The sequence below is a fragment of the Corylus avellana genome, chromosome ca1 (assembly GCF_901000735.1).
Source record: "Corylus avellana chromosome ca1, CavTom2PMs-1.0".
Lineage (NCBI taxonomy): Eukaryota > Viridiplantae > Streptophyta > Magnoliopsida > Fagales > Betulaceae > Corylus > Corylus avellana.
In genome coordinates, this window is record NC_081541.1 from 5,219,391 (window position 1) to 5,238,164 (window position 18,774).

Here is an 18,774-nt window from a genome sequence, read left to right on the forward strand (position 1 = left end):
ATGTGTCAAATGAAAGCCACATGTCATTAATTGATTGATTTTACGTAGCATACCGTTAATTAATTAGATAGTAAGTTGATGAAGTGGCTTGTTTGAAACCAAAGAAAACCATGACGACCTATTTGTCAAAATTGAAAAAACCTAATGACTAAATTGAAATCCCACAAAAACTTTAAGAACTAAATTTGATTTTAATTTTTTCCTAGTTAAAATTGTGAAAGTGACATTTTACCATTTTAGGGAAAATTGACATATGGGTGTCCCTTTACTGCCAACCAAAGATCACGGGGAGCCGATGTGGTACTTTGAAAATTCTTAAGAGCCAAAGACTTTGGAATGTTGACGAGGCTTTTAAGATGCCAAGAATGGTACTTCTTCAAGAGAAGTTGGTGGGTTCGGAGCTTCAAAAATGCATGCAAGTGTATGCAGAAGGTGAGCTTCGAGAGTGAATTCTATGGTGTAAGGATCGAACGAAAGAGCTTCGTCCTGTTTGCCAAGAAAGCCATGATAATTACATCTTATTTTCTCTGGCCTTGTTTGATCCAAATTTGCTTGAAAACCCAATGGGGTTTATTGCGGCAGAAAATCTTGAAGTCAAAGAACGATGATGACTTAAACTCCTGCAGAGGGAGGCTTCGGAGCTTTTATCATCAGACGAAGTTCAACTGCATGCGTTTATGGAGTTTCCAGTCACTGAGGTACTTAAATAATTGCACTTTTAAGATTCCAATGAATTAATTACCATAAATAATATCTGCCTAACAAACCCTTTTGAAAGCTTTCTTTTTTCCTTCTGGGTTTTTTTGGCTGTGTTTAGGTTGGGGTGACAATGGTGTGCGATTTTATTATGATTTTTGGAGCAAATCTAGAGATTTTACAATGTGTACATGATTATCCCAAGAAAACTAGTTTTTTTTTTTTACTATTCCTAATTTTTACTCGAGACGATTATAGGCTAGTATATGCTATATATAATAGAGAAAGTGGGAAGGCACAGCCAACGACCATTAACCGTCTGTATTGATGTAACAGCAATAATAGAATACAACCAGCAAGTAGCGAAAGGATAGCCATCACAACAAATCAACAATGGATGAAATTTGGAGGAACAGGACATAGTCATCCCCTGGTTTTCACCTTTGAACAGGGCAAGCAATTTTATTAATTAATTCATAAAATAAGAAAGTAGGAGAAAGTCGTCTTCAAATTGGTAGACATAAACACAGCTTCAAACTCCATCCTAAAACCATGCTGTCGGATCATTTTCTCATCAACTTCTCCTTCATCCTCTCAACTGCAGCCTTCAGAGTCCCCTCATCCTTGCAGAAAGTAAACCGCACCAGATTCTTTCCATCTTCAGGGTTCAAGTAAAATACACTGGTTGGGATTGCTACAACCCCAACTTCCTTGATCAGGTACTCGCAAAAAGCAACATCATTTTCCAGCCCAAAAGGGGTATGATCTACAACCACAAAGTAGGTCCCGCTCGATGGAAATACCTTGAAACCAGCAGCCTTCAATCCCTCCACTAAAATTGTCTTCTTTGCCAAGTAATCTCTCTTTAGCTCCACATAGTAAGAGTCTGGGGCTCTTAGTGCTACTGATGCTGCCCACTGCATTGGAGTGCAGGTAGCAAATGTGAGGAAAGAATGTGCCTGCCGCACTCCCCATGTCAAATGGGGAGGAGCTATTGCCCACCCAATTTTCCATCCTGTTAAGGAGAATGTCTTCCCCAAGGAATTCATAGTAACTGTGCGCTCATACATTCCAGGAAGAGATGCCATGGAAATGTGATCCATTTCAAACGTCAGCTTATCGTAAACCTCATCGGTAAAAACCAACACATCATTCTCAATGCAGAGGGATGCAATCGTATTGAGTTCCTCTCTGGTGAACATCTTTCCTGTTGGGTTGTGTGGAGTATTTATAAGAATTGCACGCGTATTCTTTGAGATAGCGGACTTGAGCTCATTGATGGGGACAGCAAAATCTGGAGGGCGCAATGTTATACATTTAACATTGGCACCAGCCATGGAGAGTGTGGCTTCATATGAATCATAAAAGGGAGCAAAGAGGATCACCTCATCTCCAGGATTTATCAACCCTAAGATAGTAGCAGCAATCGCTTCTGTGCACCCAGAGGTAACAGTGACTTCCTTCTCAGGATCTACCACAAGCCCAGCATCTTTCTTGAACCGTTCGACAATTGCATTGTTCAAGTCTGGAACTCCATATCCACGAGCATATTGATTTTTCCCATCCCTAATGGCTTGGATTGCCGCTTCCTTTACAAACTCAGGACCATCAAAGTTGGGAAAGCCTTGGCCGAGGTTTATCGCTCCATGCTTGATGGCGAGACTACTCATTTGTGTGAAAATTGTAGTTTTGAACTTCTCCAAGCGCTTTGCAACCTAACAAACAAATGCCAATTCACTAGATGCAAGGAATAGTAGAAACGATACAAATAATGACACACCATTCATTTTTTAGAGAGAAGAGAAAACTGCACAGAAGTTTTCGCCATCAACAAGGCAACTAACCCATGTTTAAAGAAAGAAAAGGAAAATCACAACAAAGCCAAGCCAACAATGGGTCAGGCTATTTGACTTTCAATAGGATAAACAAAGTTCAAACCCAAAATTGATATGTGCTTCTATGGTTGCATGCACATGTAATATTTACGAGTATGCATTTATATATGCGTTGGTGTCACTTTTTCTTTTTCTTTTTTTCCTTCTAAGCATGCGTTGGTATTCCTACATATATAAAAATCTATGCATGTGTAATGTGCGCACACATGTAGCTGAATCAGAAATGAACATTTGATGAAGCACACTATACTATGATCTGGACTGGAGATGTCATAATCACTATGTGATATCATCCGAGTCAAATCGCTCTGCTGGGAGAGGGGATGAGGGTAGGGGAGATAGGGCTAGCATCTATCAACTCCAGACCTCTAATTTGGAACCACAGATGTCAAAAGATTCTGGACGTAATACAGTGAGAGTGAAAAAAAAAATTCTATGATGAGAAACTTAAGCCCTCACAGAATATGAAAAGCTTAAAAAAGATGGAAAGGTTTTTACAATTGGAAAAGAAGACACAAGCCACCATATTGTTGCAGAAGAGAATACTTCCGCATAACCCAAAACAGATATCGTTTCAGAAATTGCAGAAATTCCATTCCTTTGATCTGTTGCTGTTAATCGCATTCACCTCATTTGACTATCCAAGCACTGAATTCCCTAAGAAAGTGGGAATAGATCTTGGATCATTTTGGAAATTTAGAATTATTCACAATGTGATGTATTTCAGCTTCAGCGGGATTAAATTAATCTCAAAGTATAGCTAACAATTAAGTCACATTCATAATTTGTAGTCAACTAATTACCGTTTGAAATTACCAGGAATGTCCATGCAGCACTTTATTTTTTAAACTTTTTCCTTTCCAAAAACTTAACCTTGATTTGGTATTAAACTAAAAGTTGCATACTAGTGAACAGAGCCTCATTCCCCTAATGTGGTGAGTAGATAGTGGCCCAATCTTTATATCCTCCATATCAAAGGCACACCTGGCTAATAAATCGTCAACTTGTTGCCTTTGAAATATGAAGAAAATCATAAACATTTAGATGTCTGCTATCAAAAACCTTGACAAGCTCAATAAAACTATCCATGATAGGTATAAGAAAAAGAAACAATCATCAAGAAAAGGGGTTGTCTCCCTGCCGAAGGTTCACAACCAAGTAAAACTCTGAGATGCAAACTCCTGCAGTAGCCAACCATCAGACTATTGAGGAAACCATATAATAAAGTTCTCTTAGAAGAGACTGCATCCCTTTTACTCAAAGATGGATGACCCATCAAAGGCGTACCCATAACATGGACCGATTGCCTATAACAAAACACATGCACTAGCACGCTCTTGGATATAAGCAGAGGAAGTTGACAGCATGGATAATTAACATTGTTCTAACTCGCGCATTGGTTGTCTCAATAAAAAGAAGTTTCTTCAAAATAGTTATTTCCCAATATATATATATATATAACTTTCCCTCCACTTGTGTTTTTAAACTGTCCCCACATTGGAAAGAAAAGAGAAATTTTGGTGCCTTCTAAGTGAATTATGTTTCACAAGGATTAAATTGGCTTACAAAAGTAGACACATGACATTGGTGTTTCGAACGCACACTCTGCCGAGTTGGGCCGCATCACAAAGTCACATTGGCGCTTTAGGCGCACTTTGCACTGTGCACCCTCACTTGAACGAACATTACTTTGATTCAAGTTTTTGCACACAAATAACTGCTTTTTTTAACAGTCATATATCAACGGTTATTTTAACAATCATATTTTCGCTCCTATATAAATCAATCAGTTCTATTAATTCATACTCAACTTTTCTCTTCTTTCTCTTTGGCTGTTATTGTTATGATGCTTCAGCGTATACCATGAGGGGTCAACGCAGTTTAATTTCTAGTAATTTACACCAAAACTCAATCTAGTCACCCTGAAAACACAACCTTCGAATATCCCCAACCAAAATAATAGCAATCAATAAAGTGAACAATAATCCAAGATACAACTAGACTCCAAAAATTCTTAATTTAATTCAAACCGGCTAAAATTTCAGATACTGTTTTTTTTTTTTGAATACAAATTTCCGATACTATGAAGGGGCGGGGGGGTTGGAAAGCACCTTAAACCAAATAAAACAAAGGGCAACCATTTTCGAATCAAGTCACACCCATTTTAAACCGAATTCAAACACAAAGAGACACATGCAACAAGCAAAAAAAGAAATTATAGTTATAAAGGAAATTATACGAAATGGCAAAGAGGAGGAAAACCCATTTCATCTAAAATCAGACCCACAAAATCAAACACAAAATATAGAAGAAATCAAATTGGGTAATACCTGCAAAGGCTGAGGGGTCTTCTGGGTCGATCCGTTATGAGTCGAAACGGCATCTTTCTCTGTCGAAACGGCAGACATGGTGGCCACAAAAGATGGGTAACCACTGCTCCCCCTTTCTCTTCCTCTCCGAACACTATCGACGTGGAGACTACGCAAATGCTTTGAAAAGTAGAGCACTGTGGATTGCCTGAACCGAATTCCAGGGCATGTCCAGGTGCATTGGACCTGCATGGCAGATACAGTCGGATCTTCTTTAGGGTTTTATAGCGAACTAACTTCAAAGAGCATAGACACCACTAAGCACTAATCATCTTTGAGTTCAAATCGACTACTTTGTTGTGGGGCAAACCTCGTACGCGTGGTTCATGCCACCAGGCATTCAATATTGAATATTGACCGTAGGATGGGCTGATTGGGTGGTCAACGAGGATTTTGATTATGTATATTGGCATGGATTGGAGCAGCAAAAACCTAATAATTCCAAGAAAAGAAAAAAAGGCAAAAAGATGTAATAGTTGGTGAAAAAAATAAAAAGTAACGAGCGTTTTGGGTTGTTTTTTGTTCTCAGTACACGTGGTGTGATCTTGTGCGTTGGAGGAGGCAAAATGTCGACAAAAATGGTTATAAGATCTTCACTTATCCTATACTTCATTGGACCTGGAATGCTACAATGCATTCTACCCACTATCTCTTCACCTTATCATCTTAATTAAAAAAAAAAAAAAAAAAAATAGTGAAGAGAGAAGAGATGGTGGGTAAAATCAAAAAAAGCATCTCTCTTATGGGACGGATGGTCCATATCATGAAGAGACGATGACTCAGCATATATTTTATTGGACCGATGATCAATATCATAGAGGATTGATGGACCAGCCTTTTTTGTTTTTTTTTTTTTATCATGATCCATATTATGAGTTTTGGGGTCCAATGGACCACAAAGAGAGACGCAGCCCAAGCCGGAACCAAGCCCATAGTCCATCTCGCTGGGAATTGGTCCAGCAAATTTAAGGGGTCTAGGCATTTTCCAGCCATCCAGCGGTGGGCCAACCCCTGTGAATGAATTGTTCAATGAGGCCCAAACGGTAGAGAAAGCTCACGTGTGCGGGCTCGATTAGCCCATTTGAAGCTTTTTATTTATTTATTTTATCCAAAGGAGCCCAACTGAAGTTAAGGTTGCACCAATGTAACTGTAGACACGGCAGCACACAAACATATTCACGTGAAGACTATGATTTTCAATTTTTTTTTTTTTTTTAATTGAATAAGGAAAGGGCTACAAGGAAGGATCTTTCCCACTTCTGATCCGAACGGAAAAGAAAGTGGGAGATCCTGAAAACGAAAAAGGGGTGGGCTCCCCAACAATAAACCCAAAATAAAGTCAAACAACACAGAAATAAAAACTAAAGGGAAGGTCACCCCAACAACAAAGCCCAAATGGTAAAAAACAGTGCAAATACAAGAACAAACTCTGGATCCAGTCCAAAGGACCAAACAGCAGGCAATGGTAATTACCAATGATCCCAAAAGAATCATAAGCAATCCGGGCCTATTCCAGGACCGCACAAAGCAATGTAAATTGCAAATAAACTCCGTGAAGAGATTATTGCGGGTAAAACAACAACCACTGTTAAATAGTTGTTGCAGAGTAGGCACTGCAGAGAACAAAAAGGAAGCCGGTATAGGACGACCACCAACATCAATCTCCTCCTCAAAATCAAACCAAGTCATGGCAGGGAGATAAAAAACCACAAAAAACAATACTAACAGCAAAATAAAACTAAAATTACAATAAAACAAAAAGAAAATTACAACAAAACAAGGCCAAGGGCGGTGATAACCAGCCGAAGAACAGATCGGGCACCGGCAAGCGGTGGACTGAACGAGGATCGGCTGGCGGAAAAGGGGAGCTAGGAGGACAGGGAGGATGGTGGAAGACCTCGATTGGTGGATGGGTCGGCGTGGAAGAGTAGATCGGGTTTTGAAAAAACCCAATCTAAACCCCCAAAAACCAGATCCACAACCAAGAACTTCGGCAAAGCAGTGAACGGCGACGACGATGGACTGAACGGCGACAGGCTGGGCGGCGACAGGCTGGGTGTCGGGTTGGGCGACGGGCGTGAACGACGACGGTGGCTGGACGGGCTTTGAATCTGCACAAGAAAAAAAGAACAAAACACAAGAAACCCAAACAAAAAACACAGCAAAGAGGGAAAAAAGAAGGGGAGGGGGAAAGGAAAAGGCAAAAAACCTTTTCCTCCACCCCGGGAAGGCCGCACAAGGCAGAGAGAAAGACCTCACTAGGAGGCGGCTGCGGAAAAAAAACCCTAAGGGTTTCCCAGAGTTTCTCTCTCTAGGGTTTCAATTCTTGGATATAGCAATAGTTGGGTGGAAGATTTATAATCATATATTAATTTAATGATAAGTTGAAAATATGGGTGAAGTAAAAGAGAGCACGCCGTGTGCAAATTTTTTTTTTTTTTTTTTTAAATTTGCACAGGCGTGCACAGCATGCCGTGTGCTGTGTATCAGTACTCTGTAAATATATGCGAAGAGGATGGGATTGTATTTATTTATTTATGAGAAATATAGGCATTTGGGTTAAGTCTCTCAATGCCTATCCATGCATTTGTAAGTTTGTTGACCATTTCTCTATTTTTGGTACAAATCTTTGCTTGCCTCTTGCGTCATTCCAAGCAAACAAAATAAGGTAATTTAATTTACAACTCCCCACGACGATCCTTGCAACCCTCAAACAGTACTGTATTTATGGACCATATCCTCTCTACAAACTTGTATTATTATCATTATAAACGTTGACTTTTTCCCCTTTTTACTTCCTTTTTTTGAGGGGGGTTCGAGGTCATGATTATTGACGGTCATTTTTCATTTAGAATGGAAATTTTTTCTAAATTAGTTTGAATGAAATTTTGTTCAACTTACTTTAATAAGTGTCAAGTGTCATTTTTTATAATTTTTTATAATATTTTTATCAGCCATTTATTATCATTCTACTAGCCTACAAAGCCAAATATTAATTTTTGAGAAAGTCAAACATGTTATATGATACTTGACATTTATTAGAATAGGTTGAAAGAAATTTCTTCCAAATTAGTTTGAAGGAAATTTGTGTCCTTCCATCTGACATATACCCATCTATGAAAATCTTTTTATTTTTTATAATTATTATTATTATTATTATTGGGTCAAACAATTGACAAATCCATATCCAATAAGTACTTGGAATTGAATCCAAGGCTTTTATTTTGATTATAAGGGGAAGTATTACTAGGCCAAAATGTCAATAGTCATCCGTAACTTTTGATAAAATTGATAGTCATGAAAACAACGAATAATATATCCATAGCAAATAATTGATTTTCAGTGCTCCAATAAAGTTATAGCAATCATGTTCAAAGTTCAAACATATAGAAATATCATTTATTTATTTTGTCAACACAACTCGTAGAAAATCTCTTCCAATTAAAGCACTTACATTATTGGCTTTATTTTTTAATTTTTACATGCACGAGAATTATACAAGAGAGTCTAATACCCTAAATGCTACTATAATCCAAGAAACAAATCAAATCTATGAGATTTTTGAAAAAACACATTCGACTCGCTTTCTTCACATTAAGAAAGTAGGAATAACTTTTCGGATTGCCTCTTTAGGGTGTCCAACCTTGTAAATTTCTAGTAATGAAACATGCAGTTCCAGAATGTTAGTAAACATGACCCAAAAAACCCGGAATATGTTGAGAATTCTACCGTTTGCATGTGCTTAAGGGTTTGAGGTTGAAAAAAAAAAAAAAAGGATAAAAAACATAATAGAATGACTTTGTTTTTTTTTTTTGAAAGAAATACATTCTAATTTCATTGATAATAATCACGAGCATAAAGCTCTTACATTGCAGGAGTACAAAGCCCTGAAAATGCAAATTATAGCCGAAGCTATAAGGATACAACATCACCTAAAACCTCCGCTAACCTATAACTAGTTTTCAATTGAAATAACAGATCTGCATAAGACAGACGCAATCTAATGCATAGATAGCGCAAATTCCTCATCGACCCAAAAGCCAGGATGAAGTTCACGTCCACAACTCGAAGGTTTGGACTAAAATTCACATCCACGAACTAAAAGATCTGGACCAAAGTTCAGTTCACATCCAAGTAGGCAGATCGAGTGGCCAAGCCTTATTACAAAACAGAAGCAAGAAAACTTAAATAAAACGTGGGCGAACCAAAGAGGCAGGACCTTATTACAAACAAATAACAGGAATGAAATGCATACAGGGATAAAACATGAACAAAGACAATACGAGGAAAATAAAACAAACGGGAACAGGCACACGCAGCGTGGATGCTGATTGTGCACTCGCCGGAAACCGACACTGAAAGGGAACGATGGAAGCTCGACGCTATGGGGATGCGGAAAAAGCCCAAAACAGTGGACGGAGGGTGGCGAAACCGATCGTCAGCTGACCGGAAAACCATCGCAGCAGGAGATGTTGAAAAGCTCATCGCTGGAGGGGCACGAGGAAAGACCCAACATTGGACGGTGGGCGGCAGAGCGGGTGGAGGAGATTGGCGGCGAACACAAAACAAAACTGGGGGGAGTTTAAAAGAAACCCCCAAAATCAGCATCCACACCGAATGGCACACAAGCAAGGCTACAAGAACATCACACAAAAAACACAGCAAAAAAACAAAAAGGAAAGGAGCAGAAAACAACCAGAGAGCCCCATCAAGGACAAAAGCGAAACAAAGAGGAAGGGCGGTAGAGAATGACTTATTTGTTGTTACAAGACCAAAAATAGAAGTTTTAATTGTCAATATATTACACATTCAGACCTTTATTTATTATAGGAACAAAGCTTATGAACATTTGAGAGAATTTTCCAATATAAACATATTCTAAGAAACTTTATTGTAACCTGTTCTTTTTTAGGAGACAAAGAAGAAATAAAAATAGAGAGTATATCTTGAATAAATCGGGTTTATAATTAAATTTAAGGCCGATAATAAAAAGTGAACTGAATATATATATATATATATATATATATATATATATATATATATATATATATATATCATGCATCCATATGATGCTTAGGCATGCGATAACAGGATCGATTGAGGGTAATTAATTAAGGGCTTCGTCTGTTAAACTCAATAAAAATAAATAAAAATACAAAATATACTCAAAAATATTTTTATTTTTTATGTTACTTCATAAGACCCTCTTTATCCAAAAATAAAAAATAAAAAATGGCCCCCAAAATACATTAATAAAATCACTTAAAAAAAAAATCACTATTAAAATGTTCAACACCAAATATTTGAAGACCTCTATAAAAAAAAAAAAAAAAAAATAATAATAATAATAATAATAAATAAAAACTTGAAATTCAAGACAAAAAGAAAATTCAGAAATTACAGCAACTCAGCAGATGAACAGGATTTTGTGTTTAAAAAAAGTATAGGCAACAATTTCCTGCGTTTATTAATAGGTTTAATTAAGCTTTTTTTTTTGGTGGGGGGTGGGGGTGCATGGGGTATTGCAGCTGTCTTTATTTATCTATTTATTTGCTTAATTACTACTTAATTAATAATTAATTTATATATACCTTGTCGCCCTCTAGAGAGGCCATTAAAATCACAGAAGGGCCAATTTCATCAGTATCATAAGCACAGAAAATATTGGGTTTAATTATTCTTCATGGCGTCAAGTTTCCCCCGAATTTTAAGGCTACATTTGGATTTGGGTGTTTCAAAGGGGTAACACATGCTGCAAATGACCCAACACTCCCTTGTCAAGTATTTCACTATAAAATCCACGTGTCGCTTAAAGGCAAGTCAAAAAATTGCGAGCTAAACCCCAACAATTGTCCATAATTTACTAGCTAACACAAAATGTGAGACACATTAATTTTTTAAATATGAATCGTAGCACAATAATTTAATTTAATTTAATAAACAATGCAAACAAAGGTAGGTAGAGTAACTGCCATGAGTTATGTTATAAGTCTTCTTAAAGTTTTCTTAGAGTCATCCTAGATGTGATGTGGCTTTTAAAATCACCAATAGATGAAAAATCAATAAATCACATCTGAAGTTCAACGGTAATTTTAAAAGCCACATCACATTTGAGATAACTATAGAAAGACCTAGGAAGACTTATATATAGCATTACTAAGGTGTCATACAAAATTACTAATGCTTGAGTTTGAACCAAAAAAAAAAAGTAGTACATGTGTGTTTATGTTATTGATTCAGGAATAACATATCAACGTTGTTGGGTTCTCACAAAATTTTAGATCGATAGAGGTTTTCAACAATTTTGTTATTTGAATTGTGTAAAGATAATCTTATGAGCCCCACATTTTGAGAATATTTCGACCAGTCCACCCATATGTTGAGACATGAAGACTTTATTAGAGCTCTCTTGCATGTTTTTAATAGACAATTACTACAAATTCGGATGCGAACGAATGAGAGATGAGAGAAGGTTGGAAAGATAATAAAATAGGTTAATATTATTTAAATGTGAGGGATTTGGCTTACATACTGTTATTAAAATAACAGCATGTATGCTGTAGTTGAATCAACGGTCAAGATTGAATTTCTCAAAATCTTTTTTCATTTTCTCTCCCCTATTAAATGCTTCTAAAAGTAAGTCAACTTTAAAATTAAATCTTGACCGTTGATTCAACTACAGCATACATGCTGTTATTAAAATAACAGCATGTAAGCCGGATCCAAATGTGAGTACGTTAATCTATTATCATTTTACAACCAAATTAAGGAAGAAATTAATGTCTTAGAATTTGAAGAGAATTTTCAAAAATCTAGAAAAATATCTTGAAATATCAAACACAATGATTGAGAAAGAGAGAAAAACATGTTTTATGAAGAATCCAAAAGGAAAATTTATGAAGGACAAAGGATAGTTCAAAAAAGGCAGGGACAAGTAGTAGTATTAGTGATGAATGATGATGCATATAAAGTTGGATAGAAATCCAAAAAAGAAAGACTTGTTAATGGGTGATAGCGCACATTCTAAGGAATCTTGGATCCAGTTCTGTCAGTTAGTCGCTGTGAAAGAGCTGGACATGCTAACCACCAACGCCTCTCTCTTTCTCTCTGCAGGGTGTCTGTTGGTTTACGGCAACATTCAACTGCTATTTTGTTCATGCAACGTTCGAACTAGAAGCACATCGATCTCTTCCATTTCTTAGACATGCAACATAATTAATTAACGGTTCCTTCTCATTTCCAGTTGGGACAACTTGGTATACACAATCAATTGCTAATTAATATATGGACCACTTTTAATCATTGGTTTCAAGGCACAAGAATCTGCCTAGCTTGAAATCTCCGGCCATTTTCCTTGTATTAAAATCACATTCAAGTTTGGGATTCTTTTTATTTCTTGGTTTTTAGTAAAATCAAACTGAACACAACAGAAGTTAAAGGCAGAGCTCAAATTAATCAAACACGTCGCATAATTTCAAAGACAAAATTGACAAATAATAATTGGCTGGAGAGCAAATTAATTAAAGTTAAAAGTCAGAGTCCGGCGGCGTCCAAACAGAAGCTGACAGCAAACGCCGCGATTTCCACCCCAAAGCAATCTTGTTATTGGCCAGCTCCTCCACCCTGTACCCGTCGTTGAACAGGCTCAACAAAAGCTTCGATTGACAGTGATTTGCAAAGCTTATGGGTACAGGCCTGAGTCCTTCCGCAGTCAACCACTCCCCCCACTCGTCCTCTCCATGCCCACGGTAGATCCGGGCCAACGACCCGGCTATCCGGGGCCCGAAGAACACCCGCTCCACCAAACCCCTGGTGCAGCTCTGCATGGGGGACCCGGCCTCAAGCGAGTCGTACACGGCCGAGTAGTGGTGTAGGGTGTCAACAAACCTGTCCAGGAACTCGCCCTTGCCGACGTGGCCAATCTCCTCCTCCACCAGCGTCACAATCCTCGGGTTGAGGGTCTTGGCTCCGGATAAAAAGGAAGCCACCGACTCGGGTGTCCGGTGGTTGAAGTGTGGGAGGTGAAGCATACAATTGATCACAACGGCCTCCCCTCTCACCTGCTTCAAAGCCGACGGCCGAAACGTCTCGTCAGAGTCCAACCGACATTGGTGGAACGAGAAGGGCTGATCGATCGATGCCGCAAACGCAGTCAAGCGGCGGCTTGTCTCCTGGACGGTGGAGATCGATTTTCTTCCGCTTCCGGAGCCACCGGGGCCAGAGATGGCGGTTATTCGGAGGTGTGGGGTCGAGGGTCCGTCCTTGCGGGAAACGAGAGCTTGCATGAGTGAGGCCCACTGGATGCCTTCCATGATGTCGTAATCGACGATGTGGATCCGGCGGTCGTGGGCCACGGCCTCGAGGATGGCTTGGTTGTCAGTGAAATGGCCGAACTTGACGTAGGGTGACATGTCCTGCAGGAGCTGGAAAGCGTGCACCACGTCCGTCTGATTGTGGTGGTCGTCGCGGTGGGAACCGCCGGCGCCTTGCCTCAGTGAAATACGCCGCTAGTCTCTCCATGTTAGTTCCATCTTTGGGAGAGACCAATCCCTTGAGCCGAACCAATATCACCCGAGCCAGATCCCGGCATTTGTTAGCGCCGGTGAGCGCGTCTGCCGCCGCGATCAGTAGGTGCACCAGCCTCAGCCCGTTCCTGCTGTCTTCGTTCGTTTGTTCGTCCATGGTGATCTCCTCAGTGGATGTGGAATCGGAGAGGGACGACGTCGACCCTTCTTCAACGGAGCCGGCTGAAGCCAGGTTGTAGATGAGTCCTCCTCCATCGTCGATCATGGAGTCGATGAGGTCTAAGCCGTTTTGGCCTAGAAGATGTTCCCAGTCCTCCACAGGGGGCCAGTCCCAGTTAGTAGGGCCTAGTCCACTGAGGTCATCATATTCGGTGCTGTAGGCCGCCGAACAGTCGAGCCTAAGGGTACTGTGGTCCATAGCCATGGCCATAGCTAAGCTCATACGAGAGTAATGTCTAAGTTGAGGGAGAGATCCAGGAGCCTTGCAAGTTGCTTAATTAACTTAATTGGGTTTAATTGAGTAATGTCAAGCTTGTGTTCGCCTTTTATATTGCGCGCTAGCTAGTTGCTTCTGCGTCTCAATCAGCTTTAATTATTAATTATTATTAATGTCCTTAGAATTACAGTAATGCCCTTACAGTTTCACATATTTTGTAATCTCTTCACCAACTTTTTATATAATTGGATGATTAATAAAAAAGAAAAAGTGAAGTGCTAATTGAAGGGATGACTAGGCTGCACATGCAGTTGCTCCAGTTGCATCCCTAACTAGTAACTACCTTCAAAGCTGAGCCATGAAAAGGTATATAGTTACTGCAGGCTGACGGAGGAGGGGGGGCTGGCAGGGGCCAAGGTCCACCCCCCCCAACTTTCTGAGAAAAAAAAATTTTAGGGAAAAAAAATAAAAATAAAAATAAATAATATTACTGTAAACCCACCGGCCCCTGTCCAATAAAATGTTCAGCCTTAATTACTTAGTTACCCAACAAATGTTTTTGGCCCTTACCCAACAATTTTTTTGGCCTTTTACTTGACCCATCCAAATTAACTTTAAAAATCAACTCACAAACACCCACAGCTGCGCAGCCAATGTTGCAGTTACAGACCTCCATAGTCTCAAACAACTTCACAATCTTTACTTGATCTCCACATTTGTTTGAATTCACAACTAAATAAATGTATCTTTGTTCCAACTGCCGCGTAAGCCCCATACAGAGAATAGGCTAGATCACCTAAAGAGAATCTTTTCTAGGATCATATATTTCTTATCTGCCACATTAGCGATTTGGATAAAGGAGATATATCACATATATATGCTTGTTAGTTTTTAATTGACGTGTTTTAATGAAGTTTAAGAAAGAAGAAAAAATGACATTTGGTTGGTTTGAGAAGTCCAGTGTGATTTTAAAAGTCAGGTCAAGAAATATATATGGAAATGAGTGTAAAAGTGAAAGTGTGTATTATATTTTTCTTAAAAAAAAAAACACTCAAAAAAGCGATGTAACCACGGATGCTAAACAAAACATGCATCTACCTATAACCAACACCAATCTCTCTCTCTCTCTCTCTCTCTCTCTCTATCTATATATATATATATATATATATATAACCAAATTCTTGAAAAATATCTTGAATCAAAGACAGCGATAAAGATAGAAACATCTTATCATGAATCCAAAAAGAAAATTCCTGAAGGGCAAAGGATAGTTTAAAAATGGTAGTGACAAGGCGTCCATATGTATATATACCTATTATATCCAAGTAATATATGCATAGGGAAGAAATCCAAAAAATATATAGTTGTTAAAGGGCGATAGGCACATTCTAAGGAATCTTCCACTGTCAGATTGTCACTGTGATTCTCGCCCAACTTGGCTGCAGGCTTACGTATGAAAGAGATGGATATTGCAAACCACCAAAGCCTCTCTCTCTCTCTCTCTCTCTCTCTCTCTCTTTCTTAACTCAGAAAAAAAGAAAAGTCTCTGGTTGTCTGTTGGTTTACGGCAGTTTGCAAATGTAACAATATTAAACTGCTGTTTTTTTTTGTTCATGCAACGTTCAAAAAGTAAATAATATGTACCCCGTTTATTAGTATTGTGTAATGTGTACACACCATTAAAAAAAAAAAAAAAAAGAGAGAGAGAGAGAGTAGTATTAAATATTGATAATTTGAAAGAGAAGAAAAAGAAGAAAAAAAAGAGAGGGTCAAATGAGCGGGTAAAATGATGGCATATTAGTTGTTTATTTGCATAGAATAATCAAGACATAATTGGTGGACATCATGTTATCGAAATAAAATATGTATTAGTATATTCTATGGTCAAGACTTGAATCTGTAAGATATTACCGAAATGGAATATATATATATATATATATATATATATATATATATATATATTGTAATCTCCGAATGAAGTAATTAAAATTGTATATGAAATTTGATAGATTTATATATCTAGAAAATTGGATCAATTTCCGTTGAGATAATCTTCAATTCATTTCAATTACCAAAAAAAAAAAACTTCAATTACCAAGAATGATAACAGGAACAACAGAAGCTGGTTAATTATTATATTAGGAAAGTAATTAATAATAATTGATAGTAATGAGATTACCAAGGCCATGATCAGAGATAGTCAAATAGTACTCATATATATAGGATCGGAGGATCTGGCTTAGGTGCGGTAGTTATGGGAAGCTAGCCTAGATTAACATAATCAAGCTTCAACCAACTTTAGAAGCATGATTGAGAATTACGTAAGATTGTTTGTTAGAATTAATTATCTTTAATAATGTTTTGGTAACACAAGGATTTAGGCATAACTACTGAAAGTACACAAGTATAATCTCCTGAATTAAGATTAATCTATTTGGTTTGCATCCGAGAGTCACGACTACAGCTTTCCTCTAGTTGGTCTTTAATTAATGTCTTCCCCATCAATATCTCTGACATACTACAATCAAACATTTGAAAGCATTCTCAAGTACTGCTCCTCCACATCATTTCTTCCATTAGATTAGGAGTTCTCCCATGAAATCTCTCCTTTTTCTTGTATTGCTTAGAGGCTAGAGGGGAAAAAATCAGATGGAGAGAAAGAAAGAGAGAAAATTGAAGCACATTTATTATCCATTTGAAGATATATAAGTGTGGCATACTTTTATTACAACACAACAGAAAGGGAAAGGGAGATGTAGCTCAAATTCTAAAAAGCCACATTAATTATCTTATCTTAAAAACGAAATTGACAAAACCGTGCCTGGTTACAAATGAAATTGGTCCCCTGCACTGCACATTTTGTCGACCGACCTAGAAAGTAGAAACTTAATTGGGGAGATATCGAGAAGGTTCAAGACCCACATCTAGGTGTTAAACACTAACAACACAGAGAGCTGAAAAGAAAAACGATGGAAGCAGACACAAAAGCACACAAATTAATGGATATTGAGCAGATTAATTAAGTTACAGGGTCAGAGTCCGGCGGCGTCCAAACAGAAGCTGACAGCAAACGCCGCGATTTCCACCCCAAAGCAATCTTGTTATTCGCCAGCTCCTCCACCCTATACCCGTCATTGAACAGGCCCAACAAAAGCTTCGATTGACAATGGTTTGCAAAGCTTATGGGTACAGCCCTGAGCCCTCCCGCAGCCAACCACTCCCCCCAAGACCCACTCTCGTCCTCCCCAAGCCCACGGTAGATCCTGGCCAATGACCCGGCTATTCGGGGCCCGAAGAACACCCGCTCCACTAAAGCCCTGGTCCGGCTCTGCATGGGCGACCCGGCTTCCAGCGAGTCGTACACCGCCGAGTAGTGGTGCAGGATGTCCACGAACCGGTCCAGGAACTCGCCGCCTTTGCCCACGTGGCCCATCTCCTCCTCCACCAGTGTCACAATCCTCGGGTTGAGGGTCTTGGCTCCGGATAAAAAGGAAGCCACGGACTCGGGTGCCCGGTGGTTGAAGTGTGGGAGGTGAAGCATACAATTGATCACAAGCGCCTCCCCTCTCACCTGCTTCAAACCCGACGGCCGAAACGTCTCGTCAGAGTCCAACCGACACTGGTGGAAAGAGAAGGGCTGACCGATCGACGCCGCAAACGCAGTCAATCTGCGGCCTGTCTCCTGGACGGTGGAGATCGATTTTCTTCCGCGGCCGGAACCACCGGCACGGGAGATGGCGGTGATTCGGAGATGTGGGGCCGGGGGGGCATCCTTGCGGGAGACGAGAGCTTGCATGAGGGAGGCCCACTGGATGCCTTCCATGATGTCGTAATCGACGATGTGGACGCGGCGGTCGTTGGCGACGGCCTCGAGGATGGCTTGGTTGGCGGTGAAATGGCCGAACTTGACGTAGGGTGACATGTCCTGCAGGAGCTGGAAAGCGTGCAGCACATCCGTTTGATTGTGGTGGTCGTCACGGTGGGAACCGCTGGTGATGAGGTGCTTGGTGTGGACACCGCCGGCGCTTTCTAGCAGCCACTGCAGGGCCTCCGTGAAATACGCCGCTAGTCTTTCCATGTTAGTTCCATCTGTGGGAGAGACCAATCCCTTGAGCCGAAACAATATCACTCGGGCCAGATCCCGGCTTTTGTTTGCCGGTTTAAGCGCCTCCGCCGCCGCCAACAGGAGGTGTACTAACCTCAGCCCGTTCCTGTCCACGCCGTTGGTTTGTTCTTCCACCGTCATCACCTCCACCTCGGTGGACTCGGAGAGAGACGACGACCCTTCTTCGACGGACGACGCTTCTTCCACCGACGACCCGTCTTCAACAGACCCGGTTGGAGCCAGGTTGTAGACAAGTCCTCCTGCATCGTCCATCATGGACTCGATGACGTCCAAGTCGTTTTGGCCTACAAGATGTTCCCAGTCCTCCACTGGAGGCCAGTCCGGCCAGTTACTAGAGCCCACTCCACTCACTTCATATTCCATGGCTGCCGTGCCAGTTGCGCCGGAGTTGTTGCCATAGCCTGAATAGTCGAACCCAAAAGTATGGTCCACGGCCATGGCCATAGCTATGGCGGAGCCGACTAAGCTCATACAAGAGAGAGAGAGAGAGAGAGAGAGAGAGAGAGAGAAAGAGATCAGAGATAGTGTCTCAGTTGGGCGTGTCGTGCGGGAGATAACTAGGTGTACTTTTAAGGCTGATCAAGAGACAGCGGATCGAGCTTCGCAAGTTGCTTACTTTTTGTGTTTTAAGGTTTTTTTTTTAACTGGCCCTCACCAGAGACTTGGATGATGAGCTGCCGATTCCAACGTTGCCTTTCCTTTTTATATAGCGCGGGTGCTCCACCTT

General features: G+C 40.0%; 3 protein-coding genes across 3 annotated transcripts; all 3 read right to left on the reverse strand.

Moving 5' to 3' along the window:
* Window positions 1–990: 990 nt before the first annotated feature.
* Window positions 991–5,233, reverse strand: LOC132166947 (uncharacterized). Its single transcript, XM_059577814.1, has 2 exons — window positions 4,922–5,233; window positions 991–2,411 (listed from the first exon to the last, which is right to left on the reverse strand). Exons 1-2 carry the CDS (start codon window positions 5,150–5,152, stop codon window positions 1,260–1,262), a joined length of 1,383 nt encoding a protein of 460 aa, XP_059433797.1. The 5' UTR covers window positions 5,153–5,233; the 3' UTR covers window positions 991–1,259.
* A 7,253-nt stretch (window positions 5,234–12,486) lies between these two features.
* Window positions 12,487–13,915, reverse strand: LOC132169262 (protein NODULATION SIGNALING PATHWAY 2-like). Its single transcript, XM_059580346.1, is given in 2 exon segments — window positions 12,487–13,447; window positions 13,449–13,915. Coding segments are annotated over 2 exon segments (1,428 nt in total).
* Window positions 13,916–16,675: 2,760 nt separating this feature from the next.
* Window positions 16,676–18,562, reverse strand: LOC132167709 (protein NODULATION SIGNALING PATHWAY 2-like). Its single transcript, XM_059578722.1, has one exon. The coding sequence runs from the start codon at window positions 18,516–18,518 to the stop codon at window positions 16,941–16,943; it is 1,578 nt and encodes a 525-aa protein (XP_059434705.1). The 5' UTR covers window positions 18,519–18,562; the 3' UTR covers window positions 16,676–16,940.
* Window positions 18,563–18,774: the final 212 nt, after the last annotated feature.